Source organism: Phalacrocorax aristotelis, chromosome 6, assembly GCF_949628215.1.
Source record: "Phalacrocorax aristotelis chromosome 6, bGulAri2.1, whole genome shotgun sequence".
Classification (NCBI taxonomy): domain Eukaryota; kingdom Metazoa; phylum Chordata; class Aves; order Suliformes; family Phalacrocoracidae; genus Phalacrocorax; species Phalacrocorax aristotelis.
Window position 1 is genome coordinate 31,343,275 of NC_134281.1, and position 22,138 is coordinate 31,365,412.

A 22,138-nucleotide genomic window follows, 5' to 3' on the forward strand; every position below is an offset into this window, starting at 1 on the left:
CCGCTGGTAACACCCCACACATGACATCCACATCCAGAACCTCGTTAATCATTTACTGGTATTGATGGTGTAATTTGGCACAACCAGGATGCCTTTTAAGTCTCAAAGAAGCCGGTGCCAGGGCGCCACCGGGCCTTCGAGGCAGCAGCCCCAGCACTGCCGCCGTGGGGGGACCCACGCGGCCCTTCCGCGGGGACACGCGGCTGCGGGGCCTGGAAGGAGGGAGGGGAAAGGCGGGCGGAGCTCGGAAGCCCCCCCCCACCCGACGGCTGTGCGGGCCGGTGGCCGGGCTGAGCGCCCACGGGCCGCCGCCGCCGCCCCCGGTCCACGCGTGTCCCCCCGCCGCGCCGTGCCGCCCCGCCCCTCAGGCGGATTTCACCAATGGCAAGGCGCGGGGAGGCCGGCGGAGCCTTTTATTGGCTGCCGCCCCTGCATATATTATCTGGCGGCGGCGGCGGCGCCCGCGGAGCGCGGCGGGACCCGGCGGCGGCGGCGGGGGGAGTCCGAGACCGATCGCAACCGCGGAGGCGGGATCCCGATCGCGGCGGCGGGCGCGGGATGCTGGCGGGGCCGCCGAGGGCCGCCTGCCCGCCCGGCGATGAGGCGGGGCGGGGCGGCCGGGAGGCGGCGGCGGGACAGGGCCCGGGGCCACTGAGCCGGAGCGGAGAGGGACGGGACGGGACAGAGAGGTGGCCGGTGTCCCGCCGGTGCTGAGCGAGAGCCTGGGGTAAGTCTGCGGGGTCGGGGGCCCGGGATCCGCCGGTGGGCGGGCGAGAAGGGGAAGGAGCGGTGCAGGGGAGCCGCGGCCCCGCACGGCGGAGATACCGGTACCGCCGTGCGCGGCGGTGCAGACGCGGCTCGGTCGCCGCCGGCTCGCTCGGTGACCTTGGCCAAGTTGCCTCCCCGCCCCGGGCTCGCTTCGTAGCCGCCCCGGTGAGGACGGGGATAGGAGGAAGGCAATGAGCCCTTCCCGGGTGGGAGCCATCCCTGTGCCCGAGTGCGGGGCCCGGCACGTTCGGGGGGCTGCGACCGGCCCGGTGGAGCCGAGTGCTGCCAGGCCGCCGGGGTAAACAAGACGCCCGGAAGGCAGGAAACCTGCTGCTGTTGCGCAGCGTGCCCTGCTCCAAGAGATGTGCTGGTGTGAGGTGATGCTCTGGGACCCCAGGCACCGGGGCAGATGCCCCCTGAAATGCTCAAAAGCATACTTTACTGTTGGGCATATATAAATCAATAGGAGAGGTGTCCTGTCCCCCATCCTGCAACGCAGGGCCCCACTGCCACCGGCTCTCCCACTTGGAGCAGCAGGCCGGGGTGAGGAGTGGGCGACCTGTCGGAAGGTGTTTGCTCACCTCGAACGCTGCATGCGGTTACCAGTGCGGTGCTGGTGACAGCAGCGTCCAGCACCTCTGGAGAGAGGGTTCCCAGCTGCGAGGCTCGATTCTCTTCACTAAGCACTGATTTCTTTCAGTAGGAGACGAAACTCTGGATCTTTAAAGCACCGGGCTCGAGAGCATCAGCTCTCAGCACAGTGATGTCCACTCTGTCCTGCCCTTTCTTAGGGGGACCCGCATGCCGCTTCCCTCTGAGGCTGCCCTGAGCAGGGCTGGTGGGTACCAGGGCTGCCCCTCGCTGTGGTCCCGGGGCCGGGCAGGGTGAGCCCGGGTGCTGCGGGGCCGGGTGGGACCCACCGGCAGATGTCAGTGTCCCCTCTCCGTCAGCAGCCAGGAGGGTCCGTACCAGCGCCGGAGATGTTGCAAGGAGTCCCCTTTTTCCAAGCAGAGCTGGCTTTGGTGGGGGTTCAGTGACAGTTTTGAGACCTGGGGAGCAGTGGAGTGCTGGGAAAGGGGGTGGTCACACTCCAGCACCCCAAATCCATCTCCTGATTCTCTGCCCAGCACCAGCCACCCACTGCCTTATTTACACCGTACGACTAATGCTAAGCTACTGCCGTGCATCACTGCCTAACCGTGACACATGTCACCTGTGTGAAGGCGAGGGAGGGCTGGGAGGGAGTGGTCCTCACCTTGCACTGCCTCCAGCTCCTGCTTGAGGCTGGTAATCTACTTGCTCTGACAGCAGGCTCCTTTCTGGGGAGGGGGCGGACCCATCCCCTCCAGGAAGGGGGCTGCAGGATGCTTTTCCCCATTCTTGTGTGCAGTGATGCTCTTCCCTGGCCCCAGAGACCCATCTGCAGGGATGCTTCTGGCTGACAGCTCTGCACAAAGCGGGGGAAGCCAGTGCTGCTGCTGCGGTCTTTGTGCTGCGGGGAGTTTTATTTTGCACATTGGTCTTTTAAAAGGCTTTCTGCCTGTGGGTGTGAAAGTCTCGAGTGAGCAAAGCCAGAGGGCAGAACACATGGCACTGGTGCAACACTCTGCATGCAGCTGCTATCTCCCCTGATGGCAGCCGAGGTTTCATCTCATTTGATGTCTTATGCAAATCCTTAGCTCCCTGAGTCTTGGGATTTTCTGCTATTTTCCTTTACTCTCATCTTCAAGTGTCTTGCTTTTAAGGATGTGAAGAAAAGCTAATAAAAGGAATCCAAGTCATCAAGTCTTGCAGATTTTTAAACCAGTCTCATGAGCTCTGGCAGGGGAAGGCAGTGACTTCAAGTCACTTAGGAATAGTGACTGAATGGGCTGTGGATGGTGGTTTGCAGGAGCCTAGTGAAAAATCAGTTCACAGCTACCATTGTGATCTTTAGCATTGCTGCTTGGACAAGGATGGAAGGCTCTGAGGTGGATGTCCCCATGCTTGCTGCCCAGAGCCATGTCTCCACAAGCTGGGTGCCAGGTGGCTGACAGCACCCTGCCGTGCCCACTTTGCCAGCAATTACTGTGCTGCTGTCATTCCGGCTGTGCCTGGCTCACTCTCTTAATTACCCCAGCAGATCAATGAGGCCCTGGTGCTTCCTCAGGAGCGTGCGGATACAAGCCTGGCGGCATGATGCACTGCACTGAGAGCGGCTCATTGCAAACCACGACAGGGCAGGAGGGGCAGAGGAGGCAGTGGTGCGGGAAGGGAGAGGCAGGGCTGGGTGCAAGGGAGCTGTGTCCCATGAAGCCCCAAGCAAGTTTAGTGGCCCTGAAGCAAGGGGCTGAGCATCCTGCAGAATTGAGCCCTTTGGGATTGTCTGTCTGAGGGAGTGAAAGTGCAAGAGGTGGCCTGGGTGCCTGTGTGAATTCACATAGGCATGGCCCAGCTGAGTCAATCCACTTCAGAAATTAAACTGCACTTAACCTCTTCCAAGTGGCTTTAATCTGATAAAGCTTTTCCATGTTTAATAAGAAGGTGACTTAGTCACTAAGTACGATGGTCATTCCACTAAGAGGCATCTGCAGGGATCTCAAGACCCATCTGCATCAGTCCCTGCTCCCACACGGATGTGCCTTTGCTCCCGCAGTGCCCCAGGGACCAGCCCCCATGGCTTAGGCACATACCACAGCTCTGCCACCAACAGGTATCACTCTGCTTGGCGCAGACATCAGATACTGCTTTTGCTCTGGGCTTCAGGTCAGCATTTACAGGGGGCAGTGCCACGGTCCATCCGGAGTCCCATGGCACCCAGCAAACACAGCATCAGCCACAGGGCAGAGCCCTCCCAAACCACTGCAGCCTCTCCCCAGTGCAAATTTTCCAGTTTAAGTATCTTTAGATCTGCTTCTGCAGCATGAAAGGGCAGAAATCAATGTTAATGTCCCTGACAATTAGCTAATGTCTTAATTAACAAACTCTGCCTGATTCGTGGTGGATCGCATGGCTCTGGAGATGCTGTCGGCATGGAAGAAAGCAGGGCCTCGGCATAACTCTGCAGGATGTTGCTGTGGTCACCACCAGCTCCAAGGGTAGTAGACAAAGGCTTCTGCAGCTCACTCAAGCTGCTGAGTGGGCACCTGAGCATCCCCATCCACTCCTTGCACCATTTTGCCTGTCTCTCTCGAGCCATTTTGGATTAAGACACCCACTGCAGAAACAGTCCTATTGCCATCTCAAGCCTAAGGATGGGAAGGCACCTCTAGAAATTGAAACAAGCTATTTTTAAGATGCACCTTATGATGAGTGATAGTCTGGGCTGTGCATTGGCCGGCACCGGAGGGGCACCAGGGTGTTCTTCAGGCAATGTGGGCACAGAGGGCTGCAATGAGATCAGGATGACTTGGCCAGGAAGGAGGTTGTGGTCCTGGGAAAGTTTGCCATGGATATTTGTGTTGGCACTCTTCCTTTGCTTTAAGGTTTTTATAGAAAGGGGAAGGAAAAAAAATTAACAAACTGGCAGTTTTCCAACTCTTGTGATGCAAAATCCCGAATCAAAATAAAAAAAAAAAGAGTAGTCAGATGCTTCTCATCAAACCTTCATTCTTTCTGGATCAAGGAAAAGTGATTAGAAAGTTATTTCCAGCTTTAGTAGTAAGGTCAAGGGGGTTACTCGTTTCCAAAGAGCTTTGCTCTCCCCAGCATCCCAGGAAGATGCTGGTGTGAGCAGGCAGAGGTGTACCCTGATAAGCATTGCCCCCAGCCCTGCAGAGCAGCAGCAGCAGCCCCCCAGCAAAACCAGAGCCTCCCCCTGCTCCATGCAGCTGTGTCAACTAAAGACTATACGGAGCTATAGCAATTTCTGCATGTACTTATTTTATATAACCCCTGATCAATATGAGCAAATAAATTAGCCCAGCTAACAATGGTGTAGGAAAGCTGCTCCTCGGGGATAAGCTCACCATGTAACTCCACACAGCACCCACGCAGGCTCTCCTGCCCACGGTGGCTTGCCCGTTCCTGCCTGCTTCGGTGCTTCTGTTGGCAAGGCTGCTCATGTGCGTCAGCACCCGTCCCCAGGCAAGAGCCGGGCTCAGAGGTGCCAGCACTCTCAGTGTAAATAGGAGGCAGGTGTAAGAGCTCCTTTAGCAAGGAGCTGCTTTAAGGGGCTCTGCACACCATGAGGGACCTTTGCTGATTTTCCACCAGCCAAGTGCTGGAAATACCCAGTTCTGACTATTTTTGATGCTCTGCAGTAAAACATGAGACAGCCACAAGGAAACATCCCATGCTTAGCCTTAAATCTCAGAACAAGCTCCCCAGGGAAGGTATCAGAGGAGGCTGAGATGGTTTCTAGGTGGTATGGGGACCACAGCCTAAGGGAAGAGGTGGCCCAAGGTGGCTCCCTAAATATCAGTACCCATGATGGTCACCCAGAGGAGGTGTGCTGCCTGGAGCTGCAGTGCTGGGAGGGGAGGTGGGAGAGAGGGTTTGGAGGGGTAGGACAACACAGAGAGCCCCTCTTGGTGAAGGCAGGTGGGGGGCACCCCCTGTGGTGGGGGTGGCAGCAAGAGGCTGGTCAGTGCTGGTGGGAAGCTCTTAGCACCCAGGATGGTTTTCTAGAAGAGACAGTGCTCTGCCCGTTCATGTCCCCTCCCTAGAAAATCCACTTTGTGCTTTGAATCAAAGGAAGGATGTTCCCACATCCTCCTGATTTACACCAGGAAAGCCTTGGGGGAGGCAGCAGAATGACTGGTGCAAGACCATCCATACTAGCTTGTGGTAGTGTGAAATGGCAATGGATGAGTCCAGTCTCCCCCAGTGCTTGTAGAAAAGTATCCCCTTGGCTGTATAGACCCCAGTGGAGGGAGAGGGGCCCAGCCAGGGAGCAGCCCCTGCTCTAGCCCCACCTCAGCCGGGGTGGTCAGGAGCCACCTGAAAGCCACAGGCAATGACAGGCGACGAGGAGATCAGCTGTGTCAAGCTGGTTCATGGTGCAACAGGCAGGCTACCTAGCATACCTGCTATTTAAGCAAGGTGTTTTGCTGGCACAGCCATATTTAATGCTACAAGCAATGTATTTCCATGAGCAGGGTTTAGAAAAATGCTGTTCAAGGAGTGCGTTTACCTCGGCTTCTTGGCTGAGAGCCGGAGTGCTGCTTTCCTCACTGCTATATGGGAGAGGGACCAAGTCACAGGGGGCTTAGCCCATGGTCAGCATCTAAACCATCGATAGTGTTTGCTGCCAGGCCCTGGCTCCCACCTTGTCCTCTGGGCACAGCAGCTTGTCATGGCTCCCTGGGTCACCCCATACAGCGCAGCAGCAGGACCCATGGCTGCAGGGCAGCGGGGGTTTAATCCTGAGCCTCGTGTGCTCCTTTGGTCCTCAGGCTACTTCAATTTTAATTGCATTTGCAGATATTCCTGAGGAGGAGAGCAAGATGCTTGCCTGCTTCGGACAGCCACAGCATCCCAGCTGCCTGCTCCCCCCTGGCTCAGCTTTGGCTGCGTGCAAGAAAGCAGGCAGGGAGGATTTCAGAGCAGCTGAAGTGTCCTGGCTGCTCAGCTATCACCCACAAGTGGCAGCACATGAGCAGCTCTGTGAGCAGCCAGCACTGGGGCCCTTCACATTTGGGGGGGAGAGGGGGCAGGGACACCCCCTCCAACCAAGATGTGTGGAGCAAGGAAACCAGCCTGATATTGCTGATCCCCAAACCTGTGCCCACCCCAGTATGGGAGCCTGTTTGTTTGGGCCAGGATTTGGCCACATCATGGCTGAGGGGAACTCTGTGTGCCAGGAGCAGGAGGCACCAACCAGGGCATTACGCAGGTGCCTACAAGGCTGGGAGAAACCAGGGTGACATGTGGAAAAACAGTGCAGGGAGGACAGAAAAAACCCTGCCTGCTGCTCCTGCCTGCCCAGCTGCCCCAGCACCCCCAATCTGGTGATGCGAAAATCTCAGCTTTTGCTTAAAATTAACAGGGCCCCGGCCTCGAGGGCTGAGTGAGAAGCTGAGAAAGTGTAATCAAAGCACACCCTTAAGCGTTTAAAAATAGAAGAGAGGGAGCAAAAAAAAACCAAAACACATTAAAACACAATGATTCATCTGGCAAAGCCCCATTTGGGAGAGTGTGGGGCTGATGTGTGCTCTGCAGGGGTGAATGTCTGGGCACCGGGCCCCAACCAGCCACCTTACTGGCATAAAAATCACCTTCCCTGGAAGCACTGCAGTGATGGGGGCCCTATTTTTAGGCAAACAACTCTTGCTGCCCAGCAGGATGCCTCACCTCACCCTGGCTCAGCTGGACGTTGCAGCTCCCCATCTGCTACCATCACTTGCAAATTCAGGCTCTGGCTCCAGGGCTGCTGATCCCAACAAAGCTCCCCCTGTGCTTCCACAGATACTGCCATACTGAGTTGAGACCAGAAAGGTCTTGTCTTGAGATAAATGCTCATTGCTATCAAACCACCACTGTGATCAGCCCAGCCAGCCTTGGGGTGGACATCCATCCATCCATCCATCCATCCATCCATCCATCCATCCATCATCTCAGCCACTGGCAGGACACAAAGGAAGGTCTAACATCAACTGCATGCAGCTCAACCCGTACCTAGAGAAGCTTTTTTCTCCAGTTCCCAATGCTCATTAATTTTTAGCGCCCATTAAAACAAACTGCTCGTGATAGGGGTCCCCAAAGTTAAGGGCACAGGGGTAACCCACCGTCCCCACCACATGGGCACCCCATAGTGGCAAGCTTGACTTGCCAGGCTGATCCGTGGTGGGAAAAAACCTAAAGAAAAAGCCAGAAAGTTCTCAAACAGCCACTAGCCAGGTTTGCATTTAACTTCAGCAGCAGCCAGCACCCCTAACCCCAAAAACTCTTACCTCCTGCAGCATGACCAATCCATGCCCAATGCATGGCTCTCCCCAGAGCATGACTTTCCCTTCATCAGCCTCCCCAAAGCAAACCCCACCTTCCCTTAGCTTGTGGTTGCACCTGGTTTATGTCCGTGATGAATTGGCCCCACCTGGCACCTCACCCGGTGCCATGGGCCTCACAGGCTCCCCGCTTTGTGCGGTGCCGTTGCAGGGCAGGGCTGTCCCAGAGGATCACCGTGGGCTGAGAGAATGAAGAAGCCGGCTGGGTGGCAGCAGGATGGGGCGGCAGGACCTCCTGCGTGCTGACGGGCCCCCACCGATGCTCCCGTGGCCACTGGCCCTCCTGGCCCTGAGCGCGTGCTGCCGCTGGGGGGTGGCCAGCGAGGCGGGTGGCACTGTGCCCCAGCAGCATGCTGCCGCCTCGACCCCTTCCTCCTCCTCCTCCTCCTCCTCCTCCTCTTCCTCTGGCCGGGCACCCCTCGACTGGCTCCTCACCGACCGTGGACCCTTCTACCGAGCCCAGGAGTACGTGGACTTCATGGAGCGCTACCGGCAGGGTTTTACCACCAGGTACAGGATCTACAGGTGAGAGGCAGCACCGGGGCCAGCCCTTCAGCGGGCATTCTGGGAGCGGGCTGCAGTGTGGGAGGCTGCGAGGGGCACAGCAGAGCAGACCCCCGTGTGTGGGAGGAGAGTGGCTGTTGGGAGAGAGAGCAGGTGGGTGTGTGTGAGATACTGCTTTCCCAGGGAATATAGCAGCAGACCTTCAAGATGCTCATGGCATGGCTGGGATGGGCTGCAGTCATGATTTGGCTTGAGCCAGGAGTGATTTGGTGTGCAGGTTGAGATGTGATCAGCCCTTATGGTGGGAGTCACTGAGGGATGCTCTTTATACTTCTACTGTGCACAAAGATATCTCTGTGCAGAATTACTGAGCTTGCCTGGACTGCCAGCATCTGGGGCTGGGATGGTGCTGGAGCTCATGAAGCGCCACCCTGACTGATCCCTCTGGCATGCTTCCAGCACCATCACCCCACAGACTGCAGCAGTGGGATGCTACATGCATGGGAGCCAATGCTGGAGTGGGTTTCTTGCCAGTGAAGAACCAGGTTTGGCAGCTGTGGGGTCCACTGACCCCAGCAAAGGGCCACCCCATGACAGGCAGCATGGAAAACCCACTCCACCACCTCCTGGTACTAACTGGGGCTGTCAGCTCCTGCTAATGAGGCCTTTTCCCTTCCCCTCCTCACTAGTGCCAAGCCCCAGTGTAATGCGAGGGGAAAGGCAGCATCCCAACCCCTGCCAGCTCTACTCCTGGTACCAACATCCCTCTTTCTGGGCCCAAAAATCATGATGGGAGGCAACCTGGCACCCACCAAGCCCCTCAGCTGCTTTGCACCCATCCATCCCTCCCTCCCTCCTCCTCCTTTCCCTCCTTTCCCAACCAGCCCTAATGAAACCGTCTGAAAGCTGCTGCCTGGTTTTAATTAGAGCAAAATGCTGAAGATTAGGCTGAAATCAGCCACTGGTTGTTTATGGGGCTGTTGGTGGTTTGAGGCGGCAGCAGGCTGGCAGCTCCCCCCAAGGGCTGAGCGATGTCGGGGGGGGGTGTGCAATGGGGGGGACACACATTCACAGCCACCAGGGGACCCACCACATCCCAGCGTCTCCAGCTTCCTATAAAATGCTACAGATACTTAAAACCATGAAATCCCCAGAGGATGGATTTTCACCTGGATCTGTAGGGATGGGGATGGAGGATGGATGAGGCCCATCCAGCCCAGCAGCCTGGAAAAGGCTCTGGCCCTGCCCTGGGCTATGATTAAAGCCTGCCGGAGGTGCCTGATTAATCAATGTCAGGCATCTCCACTGCTTGTAGCTCATTATCGCCATCGATAGTTTAGGGAAGGGCAATGCTTTCGTTCCAGCTGAATCTATAGTAGGCGAGTGCACGCAGCAGGCCCTTCAACTCTGCCGTGGTGACGGGGAGGTCGGGATGGTCCCAACGGGATTTTTTCCACCTACTGATCCCCTGCCCTGAGGTGTACACTGGGGACAGTGGTGGGGAGAGCGTGCGTGTGGCATGGCTGGACTGGCTTTGAACCCTCTCCCCCCTGCCACTCTCCTTCCACAGAGAGTTTGCTCGCTGGAAGGTGAATAATTTGGCCTTGGAGAGGAAAGACTTCTTCAGCCTGCCTCTTCCCCTGGCTCCTGAATTCATCCGCAACATCCGCCTGCTGGGACGCCGGCCCAGCCCCCAACAGATCACCGACAGCCTCATCAAAAAGTATGGGACCCACTTCTTGCTTGCTGCCACGTTGGGAGGTGAGTGCTGCTTGCTTCCCTTGCACAAGGCAGCGTGCAGAGGAGGGAGGGTGGGAAACTAAGCACCGCAGGAGAAACGAGTCCAGGAAGGGGAATGGGGGGAGCCCAGCAGTCACCCCAAAAGCATTGCGTGTTCCCCCCAGGAGAAGAGTCCCTGACCATTTTTGTGGACAAGCGCAAGCTGAGCCGGAGGGCAGAGCCTGCCGGGGGTGCTGGGAACAGCTCAGGGGTCTCACTGGAGACCCTGCACCAGCTGGCAGCCTCCTACTTCATCGACCGGGAGAGCACACTGCGCCGGCTCCACCACATCCAGATCGCCACAGCTGCCATCAAGGTAGGCAAAGGGTGCGAGGGAGAGGGTGGCGCAGGGAGACAGTGGCCCTGGGCCTCGCAGCAGCCCCCCAGAGCTGGCTGAGACCCTAAAGCAGCATCACACCCCAGGGAGGGGAGATGGAGGAGGAGAGCAGGCAAAGTTAGCACATCCACATTATTTATGGGAAATTGGGCACGCTAATGAAGGCGCATTTTTCAGCGGGCTTCAGGCAGGGCTGCTGCCAGTCAACAAGCCAATTAGCAGGCAATTAGTTCTCTCCTCTCCAAGCATCGCCTTGCAATGGGGAATGGGGCACGGCAATCATGGCCACGGGTTATTTGCAGCACTTTTGGCATGGTGGCATGTGCTTTGGGTCCCCCTCTGCATCCCTGACCACTTGTGGGTCCCCCCCTTAGGTGACCGAAACACGGACGGGGCCACTTGGCTGCAGCAACTATGACAACCTGGACTCAGTGAGCTCTGTCCTGGTGCAGAGCCCTGAGAACAAAGTGCAGCTCCAAGGTAGGACCAGGCTGGTGGGGACGTGGTGATGGACAAGTGCCACTGTGGGATGCTTGCGGTTGCAGAGGCGGCTTCAGGCAAGGGTGCTGGCTCGACATGCTGCTTTTAATTTAAGGGCTGGGGAGAAGCGGGGATGAAAACAGTCAAAGCTGGGCAGGATGAGGTTGGTGCTCGTCTGCCAAGAGGAGCCAAGATCAATGCAGAGCCCAGACAACTGGCTCCACAGCAAATTGATATGAAAATCACGCAAGGGTGGGGAAGGCTTGCTACCTCCTTGCCCAGGCAATGTTTCGAGGGGCTCTGTGCGTGCCCTGATGCGCTTGGGGCTGCCTCCCACTTGCAGGGCTGCAGACGGTGCTCCCCTCCTACCTGCGGGAGCGGTTCGTGGCAGCCGCCCTCAGCTACATCGCCTGCAGCTCGGCCGGGGAGCTGGTGTGCCGCCAGAGCGACTGCCGCTGCCAGTGCCAACCTGCCTTCCCCCGCTGCAACTGCCCCGAGGTCGACATCCAGGCACTGGAGAGCAGCCTGGCCCAGCTCCAGCGAGCCTGGGAGAGCCACCACAGCCAGTTCGAGGAGTCAGGTGAGGCTGGGCAGACCCCACCAAGCATTTCCCCATCCCTGCAGCCCCTCCCCTAGGAGCAGCCCAGGCTGGGCAGGGGGCTCCAGGGCAGGATACAGGATAGTCATCTCACCATGAAGACCTGAGAGCCCAGTTGGAGAGAGGTTGGCACCAGCCCCACCTCTGCTGCCTGCCCTCCTGGGTCTGCTGACATCGTCTCTCTTCCCCCACAGAGGAGTTTCAGGCCCTGGTGAAGAGGCTCCCTGGGGACCGATTCCTGAACAGGACAGCCATCTCCCACTTCTGGGCCATGGACCTGGATGTCCAGCATCGCTACCAGCAGCTGGGCACCAGCCTGAAGCTGCTATCCAGGAAAACCCACCGACTCATCCAACGGCTCTTCAACCTCAGCAAACGCTGCCACCGGCAACCTCGCTTCAAACTGCCAAAGGAGAGGTAGGGTGCCACAGCATCCCTGTCCTGTGCTGGGCACGCTGCTCAGAGCCTCAGTGTGGGCTGACCCGCGGCCCACCTCCCCGTGGCTGGGACTGGAGGAGCTCCCATCTTGCTGGAGGGATGCCCAGGGGTAAGCAGGCAGCAGGGGCAGTTGTGCCACCCTGAGATGTGCAGAAAAATGAACACAAGGTGGGCAGTTCTTTAATCTCTAGGGAAAGCGCGTTACATGCGCAGAGATGCCACGTAAGCAACTCTCCTCCTCTGTCTCTTCTCTACCAGGTCCCTCCCTTACTGGTGGAGCCGTGCTCAGTCACTCCTGTACTGCAGTGAGACCACCATGCCTGGGATCTTCCTGGAAGAAAGCCACAGCTGCACATGTCCCTCCGACCAGCCGTCCTGCCAGGGGTCCATACCGTGTGCCTTGGGCGAGGGGCCTGCCTGTGCCACTTGTGCCGAGGACAACAGCACCCGCTGTGGAACCTGCAACCATGGCTACACGCTCACCCAGGGTTCCTGCCGCCCCGAGGTGGCTGACTCACTGGAGCACTACCTGGGGCTGGAGACGGATCTGCAGGACTTGGAGCTCAAGTACCTCCTGCAGAAACGGGACAGCCGCATTGAGGTGCACTCCATCTTCATCAGCAACGACATGCGCCTTGGGAGCTGGTTTGACCCCTCCTGGAGGAAACGCATGCTCTTGACCCTGAAAAGCAACAAGTACAAGCCCGGGCTGGTTCATGTGATGTTGGCCCTCTCCCTGCAGATCTGCCTCACCAAGAACAGCACTCTGGAGCCCGTCATGGCCATCTATGTCAACCCCTTTGGAGGAAGCCACTCAGAGAGCTGGTTCATGCCTGTCAATGAGGGCAGCTTCCCAGACTGGGAAAGGACTAACATAGATGCCTCTGCCCAGTGCCAAAACTGGACACTCACCTTGGGAAACAAGTGGAAGACCTTCTTTGAAACGGTCCATGTCTACTTGCGGAGCCGCATCAAGTCTCTGGACAACTCCAACGAGACGATCTACTACGAACCTTTGGAGATGGCAGACCCCTCTAAGAACCTGGGCTACATGAAAATCAACAGCTTGCAAGTCTTTGGCTACAGCCTGCCCTTTGAACCAGATGCTATTCGTGACCTGATCCTTCAGCTGGACTACCCCTATACCCAGGGCTCCCAGGACTCAGCCATGCTCCAGCTGTTGGAGATCAGGGACCGGGTGAACAGGTTGTCACCCCCTGGCAAAGTCCGCCTTGACCTCTTCACTTGCTTGCTCCGCCACAGACTCAAGTTGGCCAACAACGAGGTGGCAAGGATCCAGTCCTCCTTGAGGACCTTCAACGCCAAGCTGCCCAGTGCGGTAGAGCAGGAGACGGGCAAACTATGCAGCTAACGGCTGGGGCTGCTCAGATCTTGGAGCGAGGGGGCCAGGAGAAAGGAATTCCCCGGGATGGGGGAGAAATAACCATTCTAAAAAATTAAATCAAGGCCTTACCTTAGTGCCAACCGCGTGCTTCCATGGTACACCCAGCGACCAGCCAAAGAGATGCAGAGCTTGAGCAGATGGAGGACGCCAACAGGACTATGGAGGAGGGATGGCTCACGCAGCACAGACTGGCTCCGAGCGCAGGGACGATGCCAGCATGGGTGCCCTGCACCACTGCTTTTGCTCGAGTGTCGGTGGCTGGGGTGATGTGCCGATGGCCGGGGGATGTGGCTTGGTCAGAGGCAGCTTTTGGCCCCGCTGGAGCAGATGCTCAACCCGCCGTGAGGATCCTTCAGCGGCAGTCTCCTTGGTGCCCCAACTTTTATAGTCTTTTTAAGAGTGGTTTCTATCGCTGCGTTCGCTTCCGCATTGCCCACAACCCTTCCTGTGGCCATGCCCTCGCACACGGCACGTGGGGAACCATGCTGCAGGCCTCTGAGAGGCAGCAGATCTCTCCCAGTGCCTCTCCACACACATTTCATGCCTGTCTAGGCAGCATCACACCTTGTATGGGAAGAACCTGGCACCTGCCCTGTGGACGCTGCTATTATGGATACCAGCAGAGACCTCTGGGCCACAATTCCTTACAAAAAAAAACCCTGAAACCTAAAACAAAAGAAAGAAAAAGAAAGAAGAAAAATGTTTTATTTATGTATTTAATTATTTGATTTGTTTGGGAGGGGTTTTTTTTAAGCCTATTTATCTGGGGGGGGGTCATTTCTTGTCAGTGGCTTCAGCCAAAAGGCATCTTAGTAAAATATATCTGTTTAATATATTTTTTTAAAAATGCCTTTTTTGAGCAAAAGAGCAACCAAAAACATGGTAAAAAAAAACCAAACAGTTACTGTCATATCTGGCCCTGGCTTTTCCCTTGCTGCGTAGCAGGAGGGGATGGTGAGGAGGCTCCTGCACAAGCACAGCCACCGTGTCTCCCCTGTGTCTCCGTGCCATCCTGCTCTTTGGATTTTAGCCGAGCCTCCTGAGGAGGGGAGATGCCACTGCACGGGCTGGCCATCTGTCTCCTGTCCACGTCTTCATTAACTCAGAGGGACAGGCCTCCAAGGTGGCCTATTAAGACCATAAGACATGCTTGTAGGCAGGAAGGGATCCTGCCCACACCTGGAGCTGGCAGCTCCTGCCTGCTTCCCCCAGCTCTCACTTTTGCTCCCTGTAGGGTACCCAGAGCAGATGTGACACATCCCTGAGCTGGTGGGAAGGACCTGCATGGCATCAGCCACATCTTATGTCTAACCTCCTGGTCCCATGTAAACATCCGCTGTGCCCCAGGGTGAGCAGTGCTGCGGCTCAGTCACCTACTGTGGCATGCACCACCTCTTTGGACGTGCCAAGCATGGCCCTTGCAAGGTTCACTTGGTGTCCCTTAACTCTGTAATGGGAAGAGACAGGGAATACCTGACCCACACCCACTCTTCCTGGCCAATTAAAATTGTATAGACAGGTATGACAGTCATCTCTGTCCTAGTTCCATTGCTTGGTCCATATATGTAAGTTGCTCCATACTTCTAGTATCCTCATTGACCTCTTCAAGGCCTTCTCATTCATCACCCCCTTAGAAAGGGCCCAAAGCAGGTGCAACCCATCCTGGACACCTCCCTCTGCTACACCCAGTGCAGGCATCAAGGGGTAGTAGGTTTCCCTGAGGCCAGCATCTCCAGCAGCCCCACCGCTGGGGAGCCGGCAGCGTCTCCAGCGCCTGCTCAGCTCAGCTTGACGAGCCACGGCAAAGAGCCAGGCAGCAATGGCAGGCAAGCTGGCACCTGACAGCTCGGCAGAGCCAGGCTCCCTCCCTCCTTCCCTCGTGCTGCTGCTGCCGCGCTTGGTGTCTGACCAGAATATCAAGCAGCGGTGCTGCCCGGCAGTTGGATGGATGCGCTGGTTATCCAGACAAGCAGAGCTCACTGGCTCAACAGCTGCCCTAATTTCTTGGCTGAGGACCGGCTAGACAGAGGAAGCAGCCGACTTGCTGACCCACAGCATCCCCAAAGCAGGGAGCGCAGGCAAAAGGGATGGACAGGGTGCAGGGAAAAGGGGCAGGGGGGAAATTGTATCGGTGTGCAGACCTGAGTCTACTTCCTAATCCTCCCTGGCTGGCAAAACTCGTCTGCTTCGATGCTGTAAAAGCAGTAGTAACCTGAACTCATCCATCCCGCTTCGGTTACCCTCTTGTTCCCCACTCTTCTCCATCCTCGGGTTGAACAGGTAAAGAGCTAAGTGGGAGGAAAATAACACCAGGAGAGATAAAGAGATAAGTGAGACGAAAATAAAATGGGGGTAGATAAACCATGCTTGCTATTTATATTCACTGTCTAATCTATCAATCCATCAGGCTGGCTATTGTGGTTATAGCATCCATCAATCTGTCACCTGGACTTCTCCATACATCTGTCTTCCTTTGCCCGTGTCTCCTCCCTTGTCTCCCGGTCCTACAGGGAAAAAATATCAGGCAATTAAACACACCAGGAGGAAATAAGAAGTCAAAGCCATCATCTCGGCTCCCTGGAGGAAGCCGGCAGACATCTGCCCAGGGATGAGGATGGTATAGGTGGGAGTGCCAGCAGTGCTGCCTGCTCCTGAGCAGGCAGGGCTGCCTGGAGGCTTCCTGGCCAGAAAGACCATTTCGGCTTCTGTTACACATCTTTCTGGGACTTCATATCACGTCTTCTCCCCATTGTCACATGGGCCATGCATCAGGCTAACATTCCTCAGCTCCATCCTCTGTCTCCCCTGGACAAAGCATTTCCTACCACACTTTTCAGCACCTTTAACTGGTCACACATCCTAAAGCCACCCAAACACAAATGCAAGAGCCATCAGGACATCTGGCAGCCTCTCAAGGAGCCACTGGCCAAGACATGGTAGAGCAGCTTCCACCTGATGTGGGGACTGACCCCAGGCTTCTCCGCCCTGATGCTGGTTCCAGAGGCAGGCATGTGATGCCCTGCGAGTAACAGTCCCATGTGTGGGAATGAAGGTGGATGAAAGCCATTTACGTTCAATTTAAAGCAAAAAAAAAAAAGGTGAAAAGGGGCAGGCAGGCAGCTGGAGGAATGCACCATCAACTTTGTGGATCCTCGATGGTTGCTGCCCAGGCTGGCAGGCAGAGCTGCACTTGGAGCCTCCCTTCCCTGCAGCTCCTTAGCAAGATTTCATCTTGTATTGCCCAAAAGCACCAAGTTTGGCCCAAATCACTGATTTCCATCAGGAACAAGGCCGTGCGTGGCATTCCCAGCCCAGCAGCTGGCATGGCCCCTTCTCAGCAAAGCACCCCATCAGGCAACGCAGGGGCCAGCAGTCAAGGAGTGACAGCAACACTGAGCACATCCTTGGCCACCGCTCCCCACAACATGGGGCTGTACCACCACTTTGACCGAGTGGAGGAAAATACAGGGATGGTTCCCTGAATTTTGCTGATAAATTGCTGTATTTTAGGAAAGAACCACTTCCACCTTTTTTCAGGGTAATTGGGCGAGTTAGAGAAAGAGCAGCAGCAGCGTGCCCGCCCCCCCTAGGATGGACAGGAGGGGACTGCCAGTGTGCATGTTAATCTCGGGTAGAAGCAGCCAGGTCCTCCCATCCCTGTTCAGCAATTAAGGTACTCCATGGAGGTGATTAAGAAGATGAGGTTAATAACTGGGGGTCAGCATTTGATTACCTTGTAGCATTTTCCCCTGCAAAGAACAATGCTGACACCAGCGGGCTGGCTGGAGAGTCGCTGCCGTGAACGAGAGCTGGCAGGATCTGTCCTCCGGAAGTAAAAAACCAGGGTGTCACCCTGCCAGATCTCCCCAAACCAGTAATTTGGTGTCAAACTCATTAGATTTTAAAAACAGCTATGTTTGGGGCCCTCCTCACCTGTCCGCTGGTTTGCAAGCCCCTGCATTTATATACCTTACACAGCTCCTCTCTTGCAGGCAGAACACTGCCTCTTAAATAATGAGCTGAGCTTCTCACTTGCTTGATTGCAGCCACTTTGGTTCCCTCTGGACACATTTATTTAGCAGCTCTGCCAGGGAAAAGGAGGCCAGGAAAAAGCTGGGCTCTTTTGCCCCCAGTCCCAGCAGCCCGATGGGATTATCCACAGTGCTCTCCCCCAGCATCCCTGCTCATGGCTCCCAGGTGCAGGTTGGTCCTACCTCCATCTCCCAGCCCTGAGACAGCCAGTGATGGGCTGTGATCAGCCACAACTGAACCAAACAGCTCACAGCTCCAGCTATCAAACTCTTTTTCCCCTCCTGCATTTTCACCCCTTTTCTGCAGCAGCAGCTGAGCCTCCAGCCCTGCATGCTGGAGCAAGGTGGTGCCTTTGGCCTCATGGCCAAGAGCATCTCCACATCAGGCTGTGCCAAAGTAGCAAGGACAGCCATGAAAAGCCAGGAGGGTGAGAGGCAGTAGGGCTAAATCTGCACCCCTGCCTTCATCCTTGCTCCAGTCAGCTTCAGTTTCCCCCCCTCATAGCTCCCAGCTGCTCCTATGTCAGCCTGGGAGAAGAACACAGGATGCACAGGTGGTAAAACATCCCCAGGGGAGGAAGGAGGTCTCTGGGCCTCCAGAAAACATGCTTTGCTGGCAGACTCTTTTTCTTTGCAGGCAAAGAGCACACCGGTGCAGATTTCACTTGAAATTCAACCCGCAATCTCTGCCCTCTTGGTTCAGACTGTAGGATGGGCAAGAAGTGGAAATCAGACATTTCACTTGGTGGGAGGCTTCACACTGAGCATTTTGCTCAGGGCTCCTCCAGCTTCATTAGCCACACAGAACCACCAGGCAGCTGCCCAACAGAGCTGTTTTGCTGTTTGACAGTGTTTCTGAGGGAGGCAGGCAATGGCAAGCTGCCTGTGGACCTCTCCGCCCCCGGCACAAGGCTCCTCCAGCTTCTTTCCTTACAACACAGTTTCACTGCAGGAACCAGAGATGCTCCCGGGCGCACACGGGCTCGCCATTTACTCTCCCAACTAACCAAGCAGACCATGAGATGTGATCCCTGGGAAACCAGGATCCCCAGGCCTGGTAGCGCTGTGGCCTGGAGCTGCTCTGCCAACACAAGCCCATGGAGACTTGTCGTGGTCCCCCTTCCCACTGCAGGCTCATGGGTGAGGGGATCGCCACGCACACCCCTCTTGCTTCTCTCTGCCTCTCCAAAGCCCAGCGACATTTGCGTAGCCAAGAGGCAAGCCGAAACCTCGCCATCTCTTTGTCAGCCTTGTCTTTTTTTTTTCTCCCCCTTTCTCTTGACAAGCTCAGAAGTGCAGTCAAGGTGGCAAATTAGCGCCACAGCCTCATTAATTGGCAGGCAGGAGCCTTCTCCTGCTGTTTGGGTTGTCATCAGCTGCTTCAGCACATTTTCAGTTTCTCTCTGTTTCGGTCTATTTTCTCCCTTCGCCCACAGTGGGCTGGGTTTTTCCTCCCTACTCCAGCTTTCTGCCGTCTGTTTCAAAGCCATCGAGGACTCTCATCCTCCCACGTCACGCACCCTGGGGTTCTCTCTCCAGAGAGGATTTACAGGCCCTGTGGTAAATGGCCACTTTTTAGGGAGCATAGGGGAACGATTAACAGGCTTTTGAAATGATGATGACCTCAGCTTCTTCCTCCTTCCTCCTCAGCCTCCTGCTGTGGCCACTGGAGAAGGCAGGAGAGGCTGCAAAGGGCATGCAGGGAGGAGGCAGGAGGAGGTTGCTGCCAGCCCAAGAATGAGGGAGAGGTCCCAGCCACCCTTCTGTGTCCCCCCCAGGAGCTTAGTGAGGAGCTGGGATGACTCAAGCTGGTGGGGACCTCAGGAGGCTCCAGTCCCAGTTCTTTGGCTCCCTTCTTCCCTCCCACACCAACTCCTCCATAAGCAAAGATGGAGAACCATAATCTCATCCACCCAACCCACTGCCTGCACCAGCCCTTGATCTCTTTGAGTGTCACCCAGCTGCTCCCAGCTCTCAAGGAGAACCTGAAGACCAGCAAATAACATATCTTCACTGCATCCCATTCTGCAAGCAAAGAAACTTTGCTTTGCGGACACCGACAACAAATTGCTTTCTCCTCCCTGCAGCTGGGAGCTGCTGCTGCTGGCAGTGGTACCCCCACCCATTAAATACGGGTGCCCTGCCCCGGGGTGCGACTGCAGCCAGTGTAAATCAGCAGTGCCAGGGCCAGGGGCATTGCTGATTCACAGCCCGGAGCCGAGCTGGAGGACTTACCTCATCGAGCCGGTCCCTGACCCTCCCCAGCCTGGCTGCTCACAGGACAGTGCTCCCAGGGGACCTCTTGGCTCTGCTCCTGGACTGGAGGTTAAGACAGTCAGTGAATTTTGGAGGGATCTCCCTGGAGGGCAAAGATCTTCAAAAATAAAAAGAAAAAACACAGACAAAGCTGCAGGCCAGACCTTTCTCTCCCAATATGTGGGCCAGTAGCAGAGTCCAACTAAATGGTAAGAAAGAAAAGAGAGAGATTAGTCAGATTATTTTAAAAAGTGCTCTCCCAGCCTACAGGCAGCCTCTGCTCCATATGAGGTACACAAACTCTCCCAGCTGATCTGCCTCAAAATCAGCAGCAGTTACTACATAAGTCACCACCTTCCACCCTTTCCCTTAATACAATTCCCTGTGATGGTTCCTTGCCCTTTCCTTGCCCCTGGCATTACTGATCCACTCAAAGAGATGGGAATTGAAGGAGAAAAGGATCTCAGGGACATTTTTCTCCACCTGTAGCCTATTTCATTGCTAGGAGAGCCTACACCACCGAGGATTTATCTCCCACGTTGTTTTCCCAAACTAGTTTCTATGGTTGTTTCACTGACATAACAGTAAAAAAATACAGCATATAAACCACCCCAAATAGTGTCCAAAGATGTGAAATACTATAAATCCCAGGAGGCTCCTGGGAGAAGAGCGATGCTGGGATCATGCCTGTTCCATCCAAGCCATCTCCTCGTTGGCCGTAAATCAGGGAGCTCCCCCGAAGCCCATGAAACTCAGTTAAAAAGAGATTCCTTCTCTCCTGAGCCTTGGCAGTGGTGTTGGGAGCAGTGCTCTCAGAAAGGCTCCTGGGGGAACAGAATCAGTGATTACCCAAATTAGTTTCTAATAGCTTTTATCTCCTAATTTCTACTTTGTCAAGTACTAAAATCCATTAATAATCAAGAGACCATGTAGAAAAACATTTAACATTCCAGCTGCCAAGAGCCTCCACCCTATCATGCTCCAGCAAAGTTAAAGGACAAGTAAAAAAAATTATTATTATTATTTTTTAATCTTTAACCCAGCTCTCTAGGTAAACCATCACCTGCATTTGCTGATTAGCAGGAAGATGGGACAAACCCATGCACGAAACTGTAGATGCTGCACCTCCCATCTTGCTCCTCTCCAGCCCTTGCCAGATAAAGGTTCCCCACACAGCCCCGTCCTTGTGCTGGCTCCTTTCTAGAAGGGACCAAAGGCTGTGGCCAAGCCTTGTGGCACCCACGGTCCTGCCTGTACCTGGTGGCTCCCGTCTAAATGAAGGCAGGATGCTGCCCTCCATGAGATGGCCACAAGTAACAGGTACTCCATGGGCTGAGGTTGGGTTGAACCACTTCCACCCCAGGGCTGGTCCCTTCTGCTCTCTGATAGCTCTGCCAAAATACTGCGGCCCTTCATACCCTGCTGCTTCAGCTTCTCAGCTTTATTTATTCCTCTTCTTTGCCTCATAGAGCCAGCCTTGGCCCTCTGGCCATGACAGGCCACGGCTCTCCCTGCTCAGGTAGAAAACCCGCACACACCCTGCTTTGATTTGCATCAGCTGCCATGCCATGCTGCAACACTGCCCCTCTCTTAATCACCTGTTTGAACAGTTTAATAAGCTGCTAATAACATATTGCATTTCTAAAGCCCCCCCATGATGGATAAATCACTCTGGCTGCTCCCAGGGATGCCAGAGGGATACACACAACCACTGTACGGCATTGCCCGTGGCTTTTCCTCCATACCTGGAATGCTTCCCCAGCAGCAGTATCCTGGAGAGAGGAGGGAAATAAAGCCCTGCATCCAACCCAGAGGTTGTTGCCTGAGCAACGGCAGAGGTGGGCACAAGGATCCAGGCATCGCAGCCAGAGGTGAGCTTCAGACATGATTGCTGGAGGGTTCAGGGCACCCTCTGGGGAAAAAAGCAGGAGCGAGGAAGGAATTGGGATGTTGCAGCTTGAATCGATGGCTGAGGTACCTGCTGGGAGTGGGGGGGGAGGATGGGGGAGGTGCGGACAGGCGGAGCCCTTGCTGGGCTGCTGTGGGGGTTGCATTGGGTGGGCACATTCCCACTGTTAGGGTGGATGTGGGACAACCTCGTTTAAAGAATACTTATCCAATGTGTCCTGGCCTCATCACACATTTCTCTCTTCATCTCTTGCTGAGGGGATTGTGGCCTGAAGAAGGTGACTGAGTTTTTTTTCTTTGCAGTTTAACCATTGCCCTGAGGCAGAATTGAGAGTTAATGTCCCAGTAGCGCAAACCCTGTATCCCCATAGAATGTCCCCACATGGCTGGGAGTCCATCAGTCTCTCCAAGGCTAGCTGGTTACATGCTAACCCTGTCCTGAGCTCCGGCAGCTCAAACCAGCTCTGGTTAAGCTGCTGCCCTCTCAGAGGTGAGCAAGCAGCAGTGCAATGGCACTGTACTGTGGTGACCACCTTGGGGCTGGAGCATCGCTAGACAGGATCCAATCTTCATTAGGACATCAGTTCCTTAGCGACCAGGCACGGGGCATCACCGCCACCACACACATTTTATTCCACCCCTTTTCCCACTCTCAGCAAGGCCCGAAGGTCGGTTATGGATTTGTTTGCATTTTGCTGTTGGCTCAAG

General features: G+C 55.6%; 1 protein-coding gene and 1 long non-coding RNA gene across 3 annotated transcripts in view; one reads left to right on the plus strand and one right to left on the minus strand.

Moving 5' to 3' along the window:
* Nucleotides 1-390: 390 nt before the first annotated feature.
* BRINP2 (BMP/retinoic acid inducible neural specific 2) lies at nucleotides 391-13,311 on the plus strand. Of its 2 annotated transcripts, XM_075096856.1 has the most exons (8): nucleotides 391-727; nucleotides 7,846-8,219; nucleotides 9,769-9,959; nucleotides 10,103-10,293; nucleotides 10,689-10,794; nucleotides 11,138-11,374; nucleotides 11,587-11,809; nucleotides 12,089-13,311. In XM_075096856.1, the coding sequence occupies exons 2-8, from the start codon at nucleotides 7,912-7,914 to the stop codon at nucleotides 13,200-13,202; spliced, it is 2,370 nt and encodes a 789-aa protein (XP_074952957.1). In that variant the 5' UTR covers nucleotides 391-727; nucleotides 7,846-7,911; the 3' UTR covers nucleotides 13,203-13,311. The 2 variants fall into 2 exon arrangements, with proteins under 2 accessions (XP_074952957.1, XP_074952958.1); XM_075096857.1 differs by lacking the exon at nucleotides 391-727 and having other exon boundaries at nucleotides 5,275-8,219.
* LOC142058889 (uncharacterized) overlaps nucleotides 12,424-22,138 on the minus strand; it is an 87,164-nt gene continuing 77,449 nt past the window's right edge. The window contains exons 16-20 of the long non-coding RNA XR_012661138.1: nucleotides 20,210-20,346; nucleotides 19,502-19,640; nucleotides 15,681-15,739; nucleotides 13,305-13,901; nucleotides 12,424-12,512 (exon numbers count right to left, since the gene is read on the minus strand). This is a non-coding gene — a long non-coding RNA (uncharacterized LOC142058889). The remainder of the gene's footprint in view (nucleotides 12,513-13,304; nucleotides 13,902-15,680; nucleotides 15,740-19,501; nucleotides 19,641-20,209; nucleotides 20,347-22,138) is intronic.

What these genes read in the sequence shown, in the direction of transcription:
- BRINP2 (XM_075096856.1), top strand. Translation starts at nt 7,912, where the DNA reads ATGGGGCGGCAGGACCTCCTGCGTGCTGACGGGCCCCCACCGATGCTC. An exon ending in ACCAGGTACAGGATCTACAG is followed by an intron (nt 8,220 to 9,768) that starts GTGAGAGGCAGC and finishes CTCCTTCCACAG; the next exon opens with AGAGTTTGCTCGCTGGAAGG. An exon ending in CAGCCAGTTCGAGGAGTCAG is followed by an intron (nt 11,375 to 11,586) that starts GTGAGGCTGGGC and finishes CTTCCCCCACAG; the next exon opens with AGGAGTTTCAGGCCCTGGTG.